Genomic DNA, 19102 nt, shown 5'->3' on the forward strand with positions numbered 1-19102 from the left:
TGCAGATCAGTACTCAGGTAAAGATGTAAAAGCACCCATTTACAGATCATCAGGGCTCTTTCTGTGTGCAGTTCCCTCCTTTCGGGCACTCTTTTCTGTGAATTCTAACTAACCACTTTGGCTTTTCCAAGCTCTAATCTCTGTTTTCTCGGTTTGAGAAATTCATATGTGGCTTCTTCCTCCTTGTGCCATAGCCTGGAAACTGCCTCTGGAAGTAAGCTAGATAGTTAGAAGGATCATATAGTTTATCTCTCTATGCTGCCTATTTTCCAATACCCTGCAGAATAATTAAAGCATATCAAATTTAAAAATAAACGGGATTCTTTCTTGCCATATATATGACAACTAAAATGATAGTACTTGTTTATTCCGTTGGCTAATTCCATATTGCAGGTGGGATTAGACATAGCTTTGAATTTTTTTCAGTGACAACAAGATCATTCCAAATAGAAGAGGACTTTGATTAATTTGTTGAGATTTCTAGTTAAAAAGAGTCATTTTAAATGAACATATCCTAACTATTTCTCTGCCATTGATAGTCAGGAAACTAGGAAATTTATTCCCAGGAGAAATAATTTTTAGTACTTTTATACTTGCTGATAATTCAAGTTACTTTGAAAATATATATGAGAATATGAATTGGAGAAATGTCAGTAAGGCAGAAAAACATTTCATTTTTCAGATAACATTTCTCTCTTTAAAATATCAAACAAGAGAAATGGGTTGCCTTTGCTTAAGTTTATGCTTTTTTATTATATTATTGAACTGATATTTTAAATGAATTGTTTTGCCTACTCTTATGAAAGCATTTAGACAACCTTTCTTTTTAACTTAATGTAATGTGAGCTGAGTCAGAAAAGAAAATAGCTTATCAGAACTCCAAGGCAAGAGGCAACTCAGAGACATAGTCACATTCTAGCCATGACTTTTAGCTTCCCTAGTATCCTCTCAGTTGTAAGAACAACAAAATACAGTCGTTTTGGAATTCTGTGGACTATATTAATCTCTATACACTTACTTATTTGACTTTAAAATATCAAGGTCTACATTGGCCTATACTAAGTAATGCTGCTCAAGAAAATTAAGATTTGTTTCCAGGTCATGTGAATAGACTATTTTCTATTTTCTAACAGAATGCGATTCTACATACAGGATCTTGAGAGTTTCCAAGGAGTCAGATAAGTTTTTCAGTATAAACACAAAGTAAAAGATCAGCTATTATTGTGTTCTCTTAAGATTTTGTGTATTATATTATATTACAACCCAAAATTTCTGAGTTGTAAAACTATAAGAATCTACTGTATTATCTCCCATGACTTGGTGATAAATCAACCCAAATGAGATTTGAATAAATGGAGTGTGTGCATGCTATCAGAAGAAAATGATTGCAATGATAAGAATCATACAAGATTTCATTGCATGTGAATAGATATTTAGCTACATGGTAGTTATGTGAGTGGTATAGGACTAGAGATGTAGTAGCAGGAATTCAAAGAAGGCAAGCTGTTTTGCTCTAAAAATAAATCAAAAGACTTTATTGAAATTACCAACAGAGAAATAGTCTAGTTAAGTTGAATGGAAATAAATTCACATTTTTAATATTTACATTAACATTGATAGACACATTTATGTTATATGGAATATTATATAAACAACATATTTCCCCATTTTGCTATAACTATACTGACTTGTTTGAATACTGTCAAGCCAATTTTTCCAAGTGTTATTTTTTAATAAAAAAGGTGCTTTTTATTTTGATTTCCTAGTTTATTATAAAAATATTTTCCAATATTTTATTCTTATATACTCTTTTTTCCATATTTCTTGTTTAATACCCTTTAAAGTGCCTCTAGATTAAAAGAGTGTTTAAAATATCCAATAAAGTTTAGCAGTGAAGATAGTTACATGGGCAATTGTGGACACAATGAATTCTGAGAGCTGGTAGCTTTTCAAAACACTTGGGAAGTTTGAGGTTGGGAAGAAGGGGAAAGACAGAAACCTCTAGTTGCAGTGGCTGGGAGGTGGTGTGGAGTAAGGGGGAGAGCTACTGAATTTGTCAGAAAACGGGATCTGTCCCTTTTGTGCTGCTAATATGCAGTCTGCCTTGGACAGGTTGCCACACTGATTTCTTAGTTTCCTTATCTGGTAAATGAAGAGGTCCATTTTAAAGTCCGTTTCAGTTCTAGAATTTCATGATCTATTGCAAAGAAGAGCTATGACATCATCTTATTAGGTCCCTGCTTTACCCGTGGTTTAACTGATTTTTCTTTAATTGCATGGACACAACAGGGAGACAGAGACAATTTAGTAACCACCAGTTAGACATGGCAGTGTTGACTGTACATTGAGAGAGCACCAATAAACAGGTACCTAGACTTACAGCTATAGACTTACAGCAGTCAGCATTGTAGTCAAGAGTCACATTAAATGGTAATTATATCAGCTGTTATTGAAAATAATGCTATGACTTAAAGGACCCTTTCCTAAGAGATTACAAAGGATAAATATGATAACAATATAGGTCAGTGCGTGAGTGACTTCTCCACTCTTTGAACAGATTGTGAGCCCATGTGCATGCTAAGTGTACTATGACACAGAAAATCAATCACTGCCCCCTCCAGTATATTACGGGGTGAAGCTATTAAACATTTCATCGGGAAATTGAAAAGTACAGCTGTGAAGTTCTTTATCGCTGGGAAGCTGTCATTATTCCAGTACTCACTAGGTTATTTACCATCAGCCTGTAAAATCCTCCCTGGTAGATTTTACAGTAACCTCGCTTAACATCGAGCCCTACTGAAACCATTTGGTGGAGGAGACAGTTAGAGGGCGATAATAAGGAATAAAAGCCAAATGTTTTCATGAGAAGACTGCTTATGTCATCTCTACTGTTGAAATTTGTAAAAAGCAAGTCTCCTGCCTCTAAAAGACATGTCTTTCTTTAAAATGTAGACTATCCATAGTCTGGTGGCATTTTCCTTTAAGGTCTATTTGGAATTACTTGAAAAGAAGATGGGTTTCAAATGATTATTCCTAGTGAAATCCAGCTCCAAAGATAGGATGTGGAACTAAAAGTGAGGGGCTGAGGAGACAGATGGTGTTTATAGCGCACATGGAACCTCCGCATTGGCTTTTAGAGCAGTAGGACTCAAGGCCTTGGCAATGTCCCCAAACCAAACTATGTTCCATTGATTGGTATGAATCATTTTCTCTCAAGTGCCAACAAATCTGCAATTGACCTTTTCATAGCTCTATGCTGAGATGCCTACCATGGTATTTCTAATCCTTGTCAATTTCTTTCCAGACAGAGCTTTTTGTTCATGCTTTTAAGGATCAGCTGGTCAGAAGTGCTCTTTTAGCACTTTACACTGCCAGGCCAGGAGGCATCCTTAAAAAGCCACCCTCGCCTAAGAGCAGCACAGAGGAGAGCAGTCCCCAGGATCTACCCCCACCAATGAGAAGGCAAGACTCCATACCCCATCATTCAGACTATGATGAGGAAGAGTGGGTAAGTCTCTTGCACATCACTTCCTTCCCAATGTTCAGTCCTGGGAAATTAAGTCAGCATAATAAGAAATCTCTGCTTTTTATCCAAACAAGGTAGAAAGCAGTCATGATACAGATTGTGGGTGAATCAGTCTCATTTTTACTTCAGGGCAAATTATAAATGGAAGTTTTATTCCTAGATCACATTTATTTGACATAAAAATGTATTTGCTGTCAAATAAATCATATATATACAACCAAGAATATGTCATCAAAGCAAAGATGCCATAATTGCTAGATTCTATAATATCTTTCCTTATTTATTGCCAAGGTAATATAAACCATTACAATTGTGCTTTAGAAAAGGAGTCTGAAATTATCTATAATGCAGTACTTGGATGCAACAAGTATTTTCATTGTTGTAACCCAGTGTTTTAGTTCCAGACATAGGTTAGAATGTATTGGCATTTAAATGGCAGTGGACATAAAGATCTCTCAAATCTCTCTCCTCATGGTTCTATGATTAAAAAGATGTTCCTCTAGGTGTTCTAAAATTAGCAGAAGGATGGCCACATAAAGCATCTGAAAAAAGAAAAGCCAAGTGCCCTGGCCAGTTTGGCTCAGTTGGTTGACCATCGTCCCATGCACCAGTAGGTCGCTGGTTCGATTCCTGGGCAGGGCACATACCCTGGTTTCTGGCTCTATCCCCAGTAGGGGACATGGAGGAGGCAGTAGATCAATGTTTCTCTCTTTCAGGGATGTTTCTCTTTCCCCCCACTTCCTACCTCTCTCTCTCTAAAAAAAAAAAAAAAAGTCAATAAAAACATACTATTTTTTAAAAAAAAGGTAAAGACAAGTAAACAAAAGAAGCCAGTGTGGATGGGAACTCTAGTTGGGCAGATAAGACAGGAGAAACATGAAGGTGCTGGGTGAGGGAGACCAGTGTGTTATTCCTGAATCAATACCTATCAATTTTCTAAGACTCTCTCCAAATTATATGCCCACACGGAAGGAAATGCTTTACTGTAGCATATTTTTAACCAAGAAAAGCGTATGCTAGCTGTATTAGATGTTAAACAGTTAATAATTAGTATTCCTGCAACCCAGAATGTAAAAGTGTTCAGGGAGTAAATTATTGGAAAGGCCCAGACCTCTCAAAAAAAATTGCTGTCTCAAGTGCTGTGAAGTGATGGTTGCTCTTTCTTCTGATAAAATTTCTATCACAGGAAAAACAGAGCTGGGTTCCAAGAGGTAAATGCTGAATAAGTATCTGTTGTTGCTGATTAAGATTGCATTCTTCCCACGGAAGCATTTTCAAAAGAGCAAATCTAATATTTCTGCCTTTTACCTCACCTTTTCCTTCAATTTATTGAGAGCTCCAAGGCACTCGTCCCTCCTAACCTCTCTGAAGTTCAATTTTCTCAACTGCAAACACCTGTTTGGCTTAGGGTGGTCATGAGATAAACGATTTACCTGTGTGATAGTACTCCATTACCTGGAAAGGCCCAGGCCAAGGCATTGGATGACTGTAGAATTTTTTCTATATTTTCTTTTTTAGGATATTTAACTTAAATAATCTGATTATGAGGATCAGTACTATTCCTTGTGATAAAAGAGAAAACTGCATATTATAAACTGCTCTATCAAAAAATGCATATTATGAGTTTTAAGAGTTTGGGTAGATACAGAAAAGAACTTAAGCTTTTCATTTTCATAAATAATTACCATTTTATGTAAACTCAAGTGAGAATTTTAGAATTTGGGGTATCATTGGTTTTTATAATTTTCACCTCACTGTGTTATGCTAATCCTCCCTCATATCTCACCTTCTTCCTGCTACACAAAAATGTCCCTCTTCTGCCTCCCTCCTTATTTCCTTTACTTTACATAATTTTGGGGACTTTCTAAATCGTAGCTGTTCCAAATTGGAAGGTAAGTATTAGGTCCTCAGAGTCAAGTGGTAGATAAAAACATGTTAACAAATAGTGGCAAAAGGTTATGACAAACGTTGGAGAGAGACAGATGGTAGAAGGTGGGCTCCATTAATGTGACTTCAAGTCAACATTTGATACACAGAACCTTCTTATGACAGGCAAAGATGGAAGGGAGTGGGAAACATACGGTGAGGTGAAGAGGTATCCAGTGAACCATTCAGTTCAGTGGGGTGGGTCACTGAACTGCTGTTCTGAGGGCAGTGAAAAAAGGAGCTTTTCCGGGCCTTCTCCTTGGCTTGTAGGTGGTCATCTTCATGTCCTCATGATGTTCTTCTGAGATGCTACTCTGTCTCCAAATTCCCCTTTTCATAAGGACTCTTCATCTCTGGATCCCATTGTTATTAGAAAGTATATAAAACTTTGTCTAAATTTACCATAATTACAAGGGAAATATTTCTCACTCAGAGAAGTTACTTCTAACTCTCTACTCCCAAAATAATTTTACTCTATTTGCCAGCAATAATAGATTTTGATTGTTAGATAGATTCTTATTGTTAACCACTTTCTATTAAAAAAAATTTCTTTGTCAAGACATGAAAATTCTTTAAAAAAAAAAACAGAAAAAAATTTCACCAAAGCTATAACCATTTAACATTATTTCCAAAGCTTTAACTAACTTTGAAAAGTTTTATAAATTCAAAGAAAATATAGCCAATTGAAAATGCCTTTGGAGATTGTGCTAGTAAATGAATTGGAAACAAGTCTGTGTACCACTTTTCTAGCTAATTAGGTATTAGAAAAGTTTCAGCGCTGATTACAAGTCTAGTCAACTTCCTGAATTAATTCAATGTTTTAAATAAATTTAATTGGGTTTCTGTGATATCATATGAAAGTATTCTCTGATCACTTACATTGGTTTAGGTTTAGACATAAGATCACAGTAGCTCCATTTTTAAAAATCTATTTGTTCTATTTAATTTCCTGTAGTGACTGTGGTTTTAACAGTTGCCTAACATGAACAACTGCATGGAGCTTCTTACAATAAATATTTTGAAAGTAAATGCATGTTAGTAAATAACTTCTGAATACTCTGCTGACACATGCAGAATCTTTCTTTTTGAGGTCATGAGAATGAATCTTTATTAATTCTAAATCAATGTGAGCCTGCCTCTTTTCAACTTGTTTTGTTAGCAAAATTGGTGACGTGAATCTAGATAATAATTATCTAGTCAGTATGGAAGAGATTGAAACTAAAATGATCACTGACCAAAAAAGTCTGTTATTTGCATAATTTTACTTATTAATTATTGAGTGCTTTGAAGGTTGATTTCCTGAAAAGTTGGTAAAAATTAAGTTCCAAAGGAATATTGAGATTTTATGACAATCTGTGCAAATAGGCTAATATAGCATTCTTCATCTTTGAGCTGGTAAAGATGACATACTGCTTGTCTTCCTCTACATTTCTACAACAGATGCTTCCAACAGCTGGGATTCCAAGATTAGTTTGTTCAAAATATGAAAGCATGTCATCCAACCAAAGGATTAAGTTGACCCAGTTTTGTAGTTTCCAGTAATTATACTATTCCCTGTAACACTGTGATTTAATGTCAACATTAGTACATTGATGTGTTTGGGCTGAAGTCTGCCTACCTTCATTTAAAAAATTGTTTAAAAAAAGCTTTAAAAAAAGAAACTTCTGAACCTTTATATTCTGATACATTCTATCAAAGAGAAGAATAGGAAAACTATTATTATTTATCCCAAACCTACTTTTTAGCTGAACTACATTTCTGTATCAGACATTTCAGCATTCAAATTACCTAATTAATTCCCTTCTTCATGTTGTAAATGTAAATCAAATTTTAAATTTTAGTTGCATTCTTAAGTTAGGAGAACATTTGCTATGCCATATTAAGGTAAAATGTGTTTATGTCACATGAACACAATAGATGATCCACATTAATCCATAATAACTTTTTAAGAATTTTATAGATCATAGAAACAATAGTACAGATTCACAGTAATATTTATGTCAGGCATCCTGATAATAAAGTCCATTTATATCCTGAAAAAAAATGTGATTTCTCTGTAACTCAATATTCGCAAAGATTGCATTTTGGAATAAGATTTACACAAACCAGTTTCTAATATGTTTGTTATCAACATCTCACAGTTCATTTGGTATTACACCTTTCTCTAATGATGTCTAGAACAAATATGAATGCCTAATCTTAACAGAAGTATTAATAGAGCAGTTTATATTACCATAATTGGTAGCAATGATCACAGATAGTTTCAAAATATTATTAACTGTTGAGGACAAACGTATTTTTGCCAGATAACCCTATAAGCAATCTTCAGTGATTTGTATTCTCAGCGTCTCTTGCAGGCTTCTGTCTTCATCTTAGACTTTACCTCTAGGGAAAATCATTCAGGTCATGCATAACGCAGGGATACCTATGCAAATTGATTTTCAAAAGAGAATCTGTTCAGTTTTCTGACTAGCTAGAATTATGCTTTGTGAAACCATTGACCTGATCTTAATAAGAAGGAAATCAATCATTCTCAATTTTTAGAGGTGATTAATTTTTATGGACAACTAGATACCAACCTATGATTTAACTTTTCTCAAGCAACACCTTATAATTTAGTAATCAAAATGAATAAAATTTTCACTAAAATATGACCAATTATTTCCAAATTTATGTAATAGGTAGACAGACAGACAGATGTATAGTATGTGTGTATATGCATTCAACTCCAAAACACTTTGTATAATAAAGCATTATTCTTACATCCCATGATCACTCAGCCTCGTGAACACTGAATTATAACCAGTCTGTTTCTTCCTTGTGTTCTTGAACTTTATAAGCTCCTAAAGGACAAAGACAGTGTCATGTTCACTGTTGTATCGCTGCAGTTAACAGAACATAAAAGGTGCTGGATACTCATTTGTAGAGTAAATTAATGACTGAAATTTGCCCTCAAAATACTGTTCTTGTTTATGTTTTTATTTTGAAACACAGACTATGTCTATTTAATATAACTGCACTATGCCAGGCACCTCAACCCTCCCCCCTCCCACATACACACTGGAATTCATGAATTATTTTAAGGATTTTGTTTCTCTCTTCCAGTCAAAATACCCAGTTATATCCTCTCTCCTTAGTGCATATTTTCATTTCAGAATCAACTTTGAGGTGACTATTCAAGTTACTTTAAATTACCACCAAACATGGAAAGTGGTAAAATTCAGGATGGACACAGAATATCAGAGATGACCAAAGCTAAGAACATGGTGAGTTAGGGGCTCCAGAAGCTTCCAGAAACACAGTGGTGGCCATTTTAACTTCTTTTGATTATCACATGGCAATTACAAAGTCCTACTTACACAGAAATAATGTTCTATTTTTTCCCAACAAATATGAGTAGAAGCAACTATTTTCCCCTTGTCCCAGCCTTTTTATTTTTATTCCCTAAGTCACACATAGTAGGATTGTTGGGTTTTGTTAACCTTGTAATGAAGACGGGACATTGAAAGCAAAGCATCTGCTCTCCCCATCAGAAAGGGCAGGAAAAGACAGGGAGAATTAGGCCAGTTTCTGACATGGCAACTGAATGGGTTCTATCATCTGTTTTTTTGATGGATGGGAACATTCCTGAACTTCTCCAGCCCATTTCACCCAGGAGAAATGAGCTTTGAATACTTATTTTATATTAAAGTCCACAAAAGGTGATTAAGCAAAGTTCATGACTGTCCATTAAAATGCACAAATGTTCTATTAAAGAAGAGAAGCCCCAAATGAGATCTTTATGGGCATGCATATTCATGAAATGCTGGTCAATTCTAGATTTTCCCACATGCAATTATTACATTAACCTTCAGTCCCCTGTTTTATAGCACCTAATGCAGTGTTTCCTCCATTCACGTTCAATGTATTTTTTCAGAATGAATGGAGGGATTTGCAGAATCAGCAGTTCATCCTTCAACTCAAATCAATGTTTTTAACAGAGATATTTTATTTTTGTTAAAGGAGTGGTGATTTTCCTGTGGTTTTATGTTGGATATCATCCTCTCCATTGGATATTTTCCCAACTCTTAAAATGCCTGGTTCAATGTCAAATATTTTGAAGTGCCTGTAAATAATAAATATGCAAACTTACATACACACTTTAAAAATGTATGATTACATTAAATCAAGTATCCTTAAACTTAAATAGATTTTAATGTGAATAGTCATACATTATTTCCTAAATAGAAATCTTTGAATACCCCAAATTTAATGAATTGTTAAAAGAAATGCTGAGGCATATACAGGCAGAATGTTAATATATTGGGGTACATTCATTTTTTTAAAAACCAATCCTGGAAATTGGTGGTATGCAGCACACTGACTAATATTGTCATATAATTCAACTAGTTGTGCAACTATCTAATGATATACAGATAACAACCAATTACCAACTTAAAATTAAAAGCCTTAGCCAATCAGTAGAAATTTTTTTACTAAACAATTGCTTTATTTAATATTTTTCCTGAATTGAAAGCTTTAGCATGATGTGGCATTAATTAGAGTGAACTCAGCCTGTGAGTTTGATCTTAATTATAACTTTAATTTGAAGATGTGGTAATACTTAAAGTTGTATATTAATTTCTTTTTATTCCTAAGTAGCTAGTTATTCAGTCAATCAACAGATGTTAATTAAGCACCAGTGGTGTGTAGCAATGCTATAGGTACTTGGGGGAAAACAAATTACTGGTAACTATAAAATGTGGATTCTGATCTCAACAACCATATCATCTAATTCAAGTGAATGGCCAGCACTCATAAAATAAGCAGAGATATTGAGATTCCCAGAATAGATATGGTTGAGTGATACACATTAAAAATGTTGAAAAGATCCCTGGCCAGTGTGGCTCAGTTGGTTGGAGCGTCATCCTATATACCAAAAGTTGGCGGGTTCACTTCTCCATCACGGCACATACCCAGGTTGCCGGTTCTATCCTCCATGGTTCTATCCCCTGTTGGGGGCTCATGTGGGAAGCAACTGATTAATGTTTCTCTCTCTCATAAATATTTCTCTCTTTCTCTTCTCCCTTCCTCTCTCTGAAATCATTTTTTTAAAATGATGAACAGATTCAGAGAGAAATTATATAAAGAAATTATATATAGTTAGAAAAAAATATATAACCTTTCCTTCTATTATTCTTTCTTTCCCTTCCTTCCTTCCTTCCTTCCTTCCTTCCTTCCTTCCTTCCTTCCTTCCTTCCTTCCTTCCTTCCTTCCTTTTCCTTCCTTCCTTCCTTCCTTTCTAAGGACCTGAGAATAAAAGGATTAATGAATAATAGTCATTTTCCTCATAGAGCCCTCTGTCCATCAAACAGCAAAAATGCATTAAGCAGAGGAAGGGCAGACTTGAAAAAGTTAGTATTTGGGTTGATGGAAGAGAAGGAGGAAGGTATTCGAAGCATAAAAAGCAGCATGTGTCCAGGTAGAAATATAAGTTCCTCCAAGGTTTCCTTCATGTCTCCAATGATCAGCACTGAACAGGCATGCAGCAGGTGCCCAGAAAATATATGTTAAGCTATTTAATAGGATGTTGCTAGGAGAGCAAGATGACTGACCTGGTAAAGTTTTCAGAGTAACAAGAAATAAGGAGAATTTTCTAGGTTGACTCAACTACAGAGGTGACTCTAGGCTGAGAGAAGAATGAAGATTCGCTGCAGTGCTTAGCCTGCTTTTGACCAGAGGACTGATGACTTGAGCGTGGTAATCAATGAAGATAAATGTGGCACTCATGTGTAGACCTGTTTGTGTGATAGCTGATATATAGGTCTGGGTCCAAACAACAGGAATGTAGAGAGATCAATACTGGAGAAACTGTGGCTGCTTATCTGAATCCACTGTGTGACTAGGGGCTGAATTTTGGGCTAAGACCAGCAGTGTGGTTATTGGAAAGGAAGGTCAGGGATTTTTACATAAGTAAATAAGTGAAGTTAAGCAGGAGGATCAATAGGAAGCAAACACTGGGAAATCTCACTTAATTCTGATGGATGTCAAATGTATGCCTATTTTTAGTGGACCTGGTGTGTGTGTGTGTGTGTGTGTGTGTGTGTGTGTGTGTGTGTGTGTGTATTACATGTTGCAGTTTATGCATACATGTTGCAGTTTATGCCATGGCGTATTTTAAGTACAACTCCTTTCATCTAGCAGTCTCTGTAAACTTTGGATCAGAGAAGAGAACTATCAAGCTATTAAAATAAGACAGGTTTGCTATGTTGAGCTAGGCCAGTATAGTGCAAATTGCATTCAATCAAGGATACACCGAAGCTTCTTTTTAAAGATGGAGATTGGCCCTGCTAATCCATATGCCTGTTCTAATCAAAGTCCTCAGAAATTGGTAATGACATGTGGGAAATTGTGCATAGAGATATAGATATGCCAGGGCTACTTTGGACTCCCCATGCCAGCTCTGGTTTAGTTTTCACATTCTTGCTGATAAAAAAAAAATTAGATCTAGAAAAGTTGATCAGTTAAGCAATGCTGAACTTCTCTCACCCCTCCCTCCCTCCCTCTCTCTCTGCCTTTCTTCCAGGCCCTGTGCAATATATTGAGGACACAGGTTCCAAATAAGTCATAATCTGGTATTAGAGACAGAAGTGCATACCAAATAAACAACTTTAATATACTATTTAGATGCCATAAAAGAGAAAGAAGCATGACCAGCAAAGTTCAGAGTTCTCTCACTATGAGCTAGATAGGATATTCTCCCCAAAGGGAAAAGAATAGAATGAGTCTATTCTGGGTGTTCTGCTGAGTGTATCTTTAATAGATTATCTGATTATGCATGAACTGTGCATAAGAAACTGCTCAATTTCTCACCCCCAACAAACACTCTCCCAGCTCATGTGTCCTCTAAGCATTTAATGACTTAAATGTTTTTTCTACTATTTGCCATATAACCCCTTACTACATATATGGTTTTGGGTCTTGATTGATAAACTTGTTTCACTCTGTTCCTCATACCAATAAAGATCTCTCTAATGGCTGCAAAGGCTACTTTTCATATCAATTGAATCCTATCATGTGAGATGTAAGTAAAGGAACAACAGTAGCATATAGGTATAGACTGTAAAATTATCCTTTTAAATCATCTTCTGTTCAGGCTGTTCAGAGATGTGGTTAAGATAAATTGACCCATCCCTTGTATTACTTTACATAAACATCTGTAATACTTTCAACAATAAAGATAATTTAAAAAAAGAAGAAGAAGAAAGGCAGCATGCAGCCCTAGACAGGTGGCTCAACTGGTTGGAGCATCATCCCATACATCAAAAGGTTGTGGGTTTGAGTCCCAGTCGGGGCACATACCTAGTTTGCAGGTTCCATCCCTAGGTGGGGCATATATGATGTTTCTCTCTCTCATTCCCTTCCTCTCTTTCTAAAATAAAAAAACATATTCTCAGGTAAAGAATAAAAAAAGGAAGGAAAGAAGGAAGGAAAGCAGCATTCAATATTGCTTGCATTTTAATGAAAATTCAGTTTCTCCCAACATGAGCAACAAGAAGAGAGCTGACCCCTAGCTAGTTTGGCTCAGTGGATAGAGTTTTGGCCTGCAGACTGAAGAGTCCCCTGTTCAATTCTAGTCAAGGGTATTTACCTTGATTACAGACTCCTGCCTGGCCCGGGCCATGGTCAGGGCTCCTGTAGGAGGCAACCAATCAATGTGTTTCTCTCACATCGATATTTCTCTCTGTCTTTCCCTCTCTCTTCCACTCTCTCTACAAATCAATGGAAAAATATCCTTGGGTGAGGATTAAAAAAAAAAAGAAGAAGAAGAGAGCTAAAAATGTATCTCACATACAAAGCCAATCTGGAAAATGAGCAATCCTCTCCCCGCTTTTCCTTCAATAGCAGAGTTCATTCCCATTAGCTGGAGACCACACTATAAGAACTTCCATTTCCTGGAGAAGACAAATTCATAGAAACATAAAGTACAGTGATGGCTGCTAGGGGCTGAAGGAGGAAAGAAAGAGTTCATGTTTAAAGGGTAGAGTTTCAACTGGGGAAGACGCAAAAGTTCTGGAGATGGATGGTGGTGATAGTCACACAACAATATACTTAATGCCACTGAGTTGTACACTTAAAAATTGTAAAAATGGTAAACTTTGTGTATGTATTATAAAAATATAAAAAGAAAAACAGGAATTTCTAATGTAAGTGGTAGGCATTCTTTAAAAATATTGCTATGTCTTTGCTTTCTTTCTAAGTATTGATAATGAAAATTATAAGAAAATGATAATATATCCAGTTTAAAATTTCATACTTTGAGCTCAATTGTGGATTAATGTTGTATGGTAATTTATCATTGCGTTATGACAGAGAAAAATAATCAACTAAATTAAAAGATTTATAACATTTAAATTTTGCTTTATTAAGAGAAAATATATTTCTTGTGTATCCATGGTCTGGCCAAATTAATGAGGGTATTAGAGCTAGTCACTCACTATGCATTGTCATGATGGTTTCTCTACTTGCTTCTCTAAAATGATGCATCAAGATTTTGTCTTATCTTGTTTTTGCAATTAAAAATGTGTATTGATACTCATGCTCTTTTCAGGATAGGGTGTGGGCCAACGTGGGGAAGAGCCTGAACTGCATTATTGCTATGGTGGACAAACTGATTGAAAGTGATGGTGGTAGTGAAGACGGCGGTGACAGCAGAGATGAAGGACAGGACCTCTCTGTCGTGGACTCCGTTAAAACTCACCCAAGGGGTAAGGAATCTTTTCTCTCCAATCATTGACTGAGTAAACAAAATGAGAAAGTCATGATAAAATGAGACAGAAAGAGAAGAGTCAATAGTGCCTTTGATGAAAGTGCTGATAGCACGCTTTTCCACTGCTCTGGCTTGGATGATGGAAGGCTACTTATCAAATTGCATCTCAGTTGCGTTTTCAGAACTGCTTGCAATGCTCTTTTTTTTTTTTTTTGCTACATAACAACCTTGTCAAAGAAGAACAGTGTTTTCTTTTAAAGAATCTGACATAGTTTAATCTACTTTTATGCATTCCTACAAAATTTTATTAGGAAGAAAAACAAGCATCTGATCCTAAAACTCTTAGAGACCTCAAGAGATATCAGGACACAATATCTCATAATGGTTCCTGAAAAGAATGAAATATGATAGATAAAATGCTTTTTTCCTCATTCTGAGGGATATTTTGTGTGTGAATAATTTCAGAAAGATATAAGAAGGTCTGATTCCATATAAGAATAATATGTTTGTGCATTATTCCAAAGACATATTAGGAAGTCTAGATTTTTATGGATACATGTACACACCCATACACACACATACATATATATGCATAGACATGTGGGTATGTAATGTGTGTGTCTATAGATAGACAGGTATATAGATAAATAATTTGAAAACTATGGCTTATTAGTAGGTTGACTAGCAAATATAATAATCAAAATTTCAACTATAGTTGTGTCCCTATAAATGGCTTTTTATTTAAATCTTTTAGGTAATTTGATTAATTTTGACAACAACAACCAAGACAAACATCTGTGGGTTTTTTTTCATGGTAATAAGAACTGCTGTGAGAGTTGCCCCAGCCCTTTTGCTAGATGTGTTAAGTGTTTAGAGAGAAAAACAGTGTTTCCCTACACTCTTCTGCAATCTGCTTTTCCTCTCACTTGAAGAAAATGAGCTATAAGAAAATATGGATGCTTATAATATTACATTTGTTTTTCCAATTTGTTTTCCTGATTTTTCTTTAGTCCAATTTTCATCAGGGGTTTAATTATGTGAAACATCAATCTTTCAATTTTTTTTTATTGTAGATGGTCTTCATCTTCTATGTACATTGACATAGGTGGATAGTTTACACTAATGTTCTTTATGTTTAGACCTCTTTGGTTTAACTGTCAATGGGGATTTTCTTTTTTAATAATATTAGTTTCATTAGCTAATGAATCTAGTCCAGTTCCATAACTTTACATGAATCAGAATGAAAGCTTGTCATAATTTATATGATAAAAAATCATATATTTCTATTTTCTTTAATTGAACATTTCTTGACTATTAACTATGAGCCAGACACTACTCTAGAAAAGGAGGTAAGGAAACAGAATCCATTTTAATGACTTGTTCTGCCCCTTGATGGGTTTTCAAGGCATAAAATTAATTTATCAAATAGCCCAAAATTTATACCCAGCCCATACCTGGGGTAGAAAAGTCATTTAATTCATTTTTCTTACAATTAATTGATGTAGAGTCAGTGAATGATCTGAATGATCTAGAATTTATTAGAATGTATGATATGGTACATACTGATGGGCATTTGTTACATCATTTATTAGTGATTTGTTTCCTCATGTGTAGGTTTTGTTTTGTTGTTGTTTTTCTTCTTTATATATTAAGTTCAGCAAACATTTTTACTCAATTTCTGGAATTTTTCTTCTGTTAACTTATGTTTTATTTGGTATACATTTTGAAATCTCATAGGGTAAGTCACCCCTTTGACAGTCAGTTTTTCTTTCATCATCACCAGCCTTTATTTTTACATTTTAGCTATAATTTGTGTTGGTTTTGCTAGTGTAAATCTAACATGGTCATGGTATTCTGAATTGTTGCTACCTTTAACCATGTTTTAGATCCTCTCTAACCTGCAATTTTCTTTTCAAGTTTTAGATTTTCCTTTTACAGGGTACTTAATAGTGTTTTAAATCTGTGGTTTTGAAGGGTTTTCAATTGTTTTAGGTCCAGGATTTTACCATATGTCTTACTCGCTTCATACATTTCTTTTCAGTATTAATGCCAATAGTGCTGAAAGAAGTAAAAGCTTCTCTCTTGTTCTCAACACAAATAATAGAGAAACTGGTACCAACATTCATAGTCATATGTATTTACATGTTTTCTTTATTAACAAGATGGTCCTTTTATTTTTTATACACTTAAACATGCTTATAAGCATCTACTCTATGCATAATACCACATGACTTCAATTTCATAATAAAGTAAGGACTCAAGGATAAAAATCAGAAAATACCAGAATCTTAGACTATGGTGTGCCCTTAAAGATTCTATAATTAGCTCTGCTAGTGTGGCTTTGTGGTTGAATATTGACCTATGAACCAGCAGGTCACAGTTCTATTCCCAGACAGGTCACATGCCCAGCTTGTGGGCTCAGTCCCCAGTAGTGGGTATACAGGAAGCAGCCAATCAATGATTCTCTCTCATCACTGATGTTTCTATCTCTATCCCTCTCCCTTCCTCTCATAAATCAATAAAAATATATTTTTTTAAAAAAGATTCTGTAATTAAACCTTCTAAATTATGCTAAGAAGCTTACCTACAGTGTCTCTGCCAATTCTCACCTAACCTGTGATACACATCTCCACTGGTAGAAAACCATTTTTATTTTATTTCTTAAGTGGCAGATTCCAGATGTTGATTGAAATGTGTTTCCTTTCATTTTATCCACTGGCCCAGATCTAATCCTCTGCACCAAACAGGACAAATTTACTTCCCTTTTCCACATTATCACATAACATATCATAAAGCGATCATCATGTCCATTTTTAAATTGCCACTTTTGGGGTCATTTTTCAAAGCAGGAGCATGGAACACAGAGTGACACAGGAGCACCACCTCCTTCCTTTTGGATACAATTCTATTAATTATATCTTTACTCACATTAGCTAGTTTTATCACCACATTTTACTATGAAGTCCACTGATATCCATAAATCTTGATAAATTTGACCTATCTCTCGGGCTTCTCCAGATTCAAGTAATATTTAAGCACCCTGTGTGTTAGAAATTGTGAAATATTAGGGGCACAAGGAGATTAAGACACAGTCTATCTCAATTCTACTGAAAAGATTGATCTCTAAACCCATGACGGCAGCATAATACACTTTTCAGTACACTCTAATAAATATCTATTTCTTTCATTCATCACATCTACTGTCCTACCTAGGTTTATTTTATTCACATTTTATAAATATTTTCTGTCCATTCACAGAAGTAATGGATAAAAATGATGAGAAAACAGAGATAAAAACAGCTCTTTGAGGAACATCACTAGAAAAACTGTATGCATTGAAATACACTGATTAATCACTGCTCTTTGGGAATGTGTGTACAACCATCTGTGTATCCATTCATCTTATTGCATGTCCTGTATTTTTTTTTTTTGTCTTCAAAAAAGATATCAAGAAATGCCCCGTGGAAAGACCAAATACCATATGTCATTGAATCCTTTTTCCTAATGTACCCAGCTATAAGCCCTGACAACGTATGATTTGGCAGATTATTTTTTAATTCAAGTATAGCTGGGGTACAAAATTATATTACTTTCAGGTGTATGACATAGTGATTCCACATTTATATACTTTATGATGTGCTCACCGTACTAAGTCTAATAATCATCTGTCACCACACAGTTATTACAATACTAGGGCCCAGTGCATGAAATTCGTGCACAGGTAGGGTCCCTAGGCCTGGCTGGCAATCAGGGCCAATTGGGGCCTTCCTGTTGCTGGCTGGGGCCTTCCTTCCCCAGCTGCCAGCTGCCGGCCAGGGCCTTCCTTCATTCCACGCCACGTCCTGGTGGTCAGCACATGTCATAGCGAGCGATCAAACTCCCGGTCTCAGGTCCAACTCCTGAGGGAACACTTTGCATATTAGCCTTTTATATATATAGATTACAATATTATTAAATATATTTCCTGTACTGTACACTATATCTCCATGATTTATTTGAATTTAGCACATTTTCTTGATATTGTTAAGTGAATATCTTTAACATGTTTGCATATGTATGCATACCAGCATGAAAATCATTATATTCCAGAACTTATACTCAAATTAGCAATTATTTCATACATATAACAAATCTGTTTTATTTTGTAAAGTGCAAAGATTCAAGCACAGAGTATCATTTTCATAAAAGGGCTTAAATATTAATATTTTTGAGTTCCATTAATTTCTACACATGAATATTTAGAATTTCATGAGGAATAAATATGAATGAACCAGATCCTTTAGAACTCATTGAACAGCAGGTAAAACAACTTTTAAAATACATTTACACGTTTTAAAAAACCTTGGTAAAAAAAAAATAAGCAAAAGTGACCATGGATATCTTTATTATAAACTTAGAATTCCAATAATAATTTATATGATGACATATTTTAATGTCTGCTCTTATCAGAAAAATAATGTTTCCCTTAAAATTGTGCAATGAACTATGATGTAACAAAACACTTGGCTCAGAGCCAAGATACTTGGCGAGTCCACAATTTACTTATTTGGCTACATGACCTTTGGCAGATCACTTAAATTCTCTGGACCTCCATTTGTTGGTAAAATAAATATCATCTGCAAAATTTTAAAACTGCTTCTAGTTCTAAAGTTTTATGATAATAAAGATGCCACATTATTTAAAGTGACTTTTTTCTTTCCTTTCAGGCATTTAACATATTTTAATTGAACACCTACTGTGAGTCAGGCACTATTCCAGACACTGTGGATACAACAATGAACAAGACAGATAAAACACCTGCCCTCCTAAAGTGTATCTCCTTGCAGCAGAGAGACATTTAAAAAAATAATATAAGAAATAAGGACATTACATAATATGTTAATGATGACAAATGCTGTGGA

At 35.0% G+C, this 19102-nt stretch overlaps 1 protein-coding gene across 1 annotated transcript in view; it reads left to right on the plus strand.

Moving 5' to 3' along the window:
* Positions 1-19102, plus strand: part of INPP4B (inositol polyphosphate-4-phosphatase type II B) — a 562110-nt gene that overhangs the window by 474470 nt on the left and 68538 nt on the right. Inside the window, exons 17-18 of the mRNA XM_008143795.3 lie at positions 3305-3508; positions 14043-14199. Of these exons, the coding sequence (XP_008142017.2) occupies positions 3305-3508; positions 14043-14199 (361 nt within the window). The remainder of the gene's footprint in view (positions 1-3304; positions 3509-14042; positions 14200-19102) is intronic.

This window comes from Eptesicus fuscus, chromosome 6, assembly GCF_027574615.1.
Source record: "Eptesicus fuscus isolate TK198812 chromosome 6, DD_ASM_mEF_20220401, whole genome shotgun sequence".
In the NCBI taxonomy this organism is placed as follows: Eukaryota; Metazoa; Chordata; class Mammalia; order Chiroptera; family Vespertilionidae; genus Eptesicus; species Eptesicus fuscus.